General features: G+C 51.7%; 1 protein-coding gene across 1 annotated transcript; it reads right to left on the reverse strand.

The window, feature by feature from the left end:
* Positions 1 to 284: 284 nt before the first annotated feature.
* ACA1_083200 (BNR/Aspbox repeat domain containing protein) lies at positions 285 to 1,466 on the reverse strand (the record flags this gene model as incomplete). Its single annotated transcript, XM_004367728.1, has 3 exons — positions 285 to 808; positions 890 to 1,055; positions 1,113 to 1,466. The coding sequence occupies 3 exons, from the start codon at positions 1,464 to 1,466 to the stop codon at positions 285 to 287; spliced, it is 1,044 nt and encodes a 347-aa protein (XP_004367785.1).
* Positions 1,467 to 2,901: the final 1,435 nt, after the last annotated feature.

Consider the following 2,901-nt stretch of genomic DNA (forward strand, 5'->3'; position numbering starts at 1 on the left):
GCAGTCATGCGCCAGAGGAAGATTGTGAACGGGGCCAAGTACTGGTGGTACTTCAAGACCACCATACTGGAGCGGCCTCACGTACGGGCTGAGTTCAGCAGCGCAGCCCCCCTCAGCATACTGAGCGCTGAGTCGCCTTTACGCACATGTTTTTTTCTTTTTAAAACAAAGCGACGTTGCTCGTTGTGGCCACTCCTTCCTCAAAAAAACAAAGGGCCAAGCCAGAATGAAGCAGATGCTCACGAGCATTACATGAAAGAGATTGAATGTGGACCGCGTGGTGCTCACAAGGAGGGCGTGCCAGGAACGACACGGTCGAACATGTGGGCCTTGTCCAGCGGACTAGAGAGCAACCACTGGCCGCCCATATCCCACGAGAGGGCCATCGCGCCTGCGCCGCCGGTGTCGTTGAAGAAGTAGCCAACGGCAAGAAGGGCGCCCCAGTCCGAGTTGTAGGCCAAGCCCGTCCAGTCAGTGTTGGAATGGGCAAAGGTGCGCGCCCACGTCTTGCCGCCGTCGGGCGTGCGCCAGATCTGTCCGCTCTGGGTGGCCACCACCCAAGTCTGCCGGTCGACGAGCACAACGCCGGACCCTGCGGCAAAGGCCGCGTTCGGGTTCAACTGCCAAGTCGCCCCGGCGTTGGTGGAGATGAGCACCATGCCCCCTCCCCGTGAGTTGGCGGTGGTGGCCACGGCGAGGGACGAGTCAAGCACCGCCACCGACGTCACCAACCCGCTTGAGGCATTCCAGGCACTGTTCACCCACGAGCGCCCACCATCAACGGACCTAAAAATGTAGTCGCCCAGCACTGCACAGTTTTGGATATGAGTGAGTGCGTGAGTGAATGAGTTAGCGCAATACAGAGAGAGAGAGAGAGAGGGGAACAAACCGCAGAGGCCGAGGTCGCCAGAAGAGGAAAAGGAGATGGAGCCGCTGGTAGAATAGGTGTGACGCTGACTGGGCCAGGAGGTCCACCTGAAGCCACCGTCCTCGGAGCGAAAGAACACAACCTCAGGCCAACCAGTCGACCCGTTGACACCGACCGCCATGAGTACCTGAATCGCCGGACAATTAATTTCATCATTCTAACCATGAAGCAGGGAGTAACATACGCCGGTGGTGGGAACGTAGGTGGCGTCATAAATGGTGATGTCGGGGTGAAAGTTGAAGGCGAGTTCAAAGGGGCGGTGTGCTTGCCTATGCACTGCGACAGTCTGCGAACCAAACACAACGAAGCTTCCACCAGGCTTGGAACTGGCCACCACAGAGACCACCCTCTGGTGCAGCAGAAGATTGCCCACCACTGCGCTGGGGGAGAAGGTCACCAGCGAGGTGGGGTCTTCAAACACGCACAAGTCACGATCGGCCATCACCGAGAACAGCCCAGGCCTGGGCGCGGAGTGGACCCCACAGGCCAGGGTGAGCACTACAAGGGAGAAGCAGAGGAAGGGTGTATTCAGGCTCATCGCGTGGAGTGAATAAAAAAAACTGCCTGGGGTAAAATAAACCAAACTTGCTAGAAGCTCAAACTTGTGGTCATTTGAAATGAGAGGTCACAAATGACCGTGGAATTTTTGTTGTGCTAAAATCGTGTGAGATTTGACATTTTTGATTTATAGGGCAGTTTGGAAGATTTGGATCTGCACATGTGATTTTGACATGCTAGACTGCTGCATATAAGTGATATTGAGAGACTTGAGATGAAAATGATTTCATAAAAACTAGGAATTTGTGGAGTTAAAAGTGATTTTAGCAGCATGAAATGGAGTGGAATTTTAACTTCAGGAATAGTGCTCTAATTCAGCACAAATGTGAAGAATGAAGTTCTGTCTGTGAGTGCAACTGACTGAATATGGTGTGAGGTTGTACATGAACCAGAAGTGAGGGCACCATGTTGGCCACTGATAATGGAATTGATGGAGGGGGTGAAAGCAAAAGCAAGGTGCATTTTGAGGTTGTTCCAAGTAGCACTGACAAAAAACCAGGTAGAGTCAGATTTTACTTTGCGCCAACATGTCTGTGATAAACAAAGAAATGGTAGTTTGAATGTAGACATTGCATACACATACACAATAGAGTAAGCATCCAGTTTTACAGTTTTTGTCATTGCATATGTGTACATGATAAAACTTTTGAGATGGGTTGGAGTGAGCACTTGTCATGGAGGTTCAAAAGGTACATCAAGAGGTTCACCCAGTCAGCCCAATGTGCCATACATGGGGCGCTGTAACAAACCTCAGGTGCTGTGTGCAATACACAACACCAACAACTTACTTCCTTCTTTTTCCTCCTGAGCAGCTCATGATCAGGCAGTTCTTCAGTGCAGGTTGGGCTAAGGTGACTGGAGTCTTTGTCCAGATCAGGCCAGTCTTTCCACATGCTAAGAAGCTGTGACTGGAGCACAGGTCTCATCTGGTTGTTGAGATCCAGTGACACATCTGCACACATGAGGGAATTGTAGGAGACAGAGGTGGGTGGGTCAGCAGTCAAGTGGTAAGACCCATCCATTGCTTCATCCAGCCAGTCTAGGAAGATGTGTGCACAGGTAGTGTGACTGCTGGACCACACCAAGCCACACAGCTCCTTTCTCACCAGCAATTGCCACAATGGCTCCATCATCTGGCTTCACTGATGTCAGCTCAAGTGTAGCACTTCCAGTGAGACTGATGGAAGCATTGATGGGCTGATCCAATGGCTCCAGGTCAGAGAGAAGGTCATTCTGAGCATGTTTGTACCCATAAACCCAGCCAAATGGGTCACTGGTGAGCTGCTCTGGAGGTGGCCTATTGAAGAGAGAGACAAGATCCTGGTAGGATTTCTTCATGGCCTGGGCATTGTTGAGCTCAGTGAGGGCAGAGAGGGTATCCTTGAGGATGGTGGTATTGAGCTGAGCCAGGAGAA

This window comes from Acanthamoeba castellanii (assembly GCF_000313135.1).
Source record: "Acanthamoeba castellanii str. Neff unplaced genomic scaffold scf7180000084627, whole genome shotgun sequence".
NCBI lineage: Eukaryota > Discosea > Longamoebia > Acanthamoebidae > Acanthamoeba > Acanthamoeba castellanii.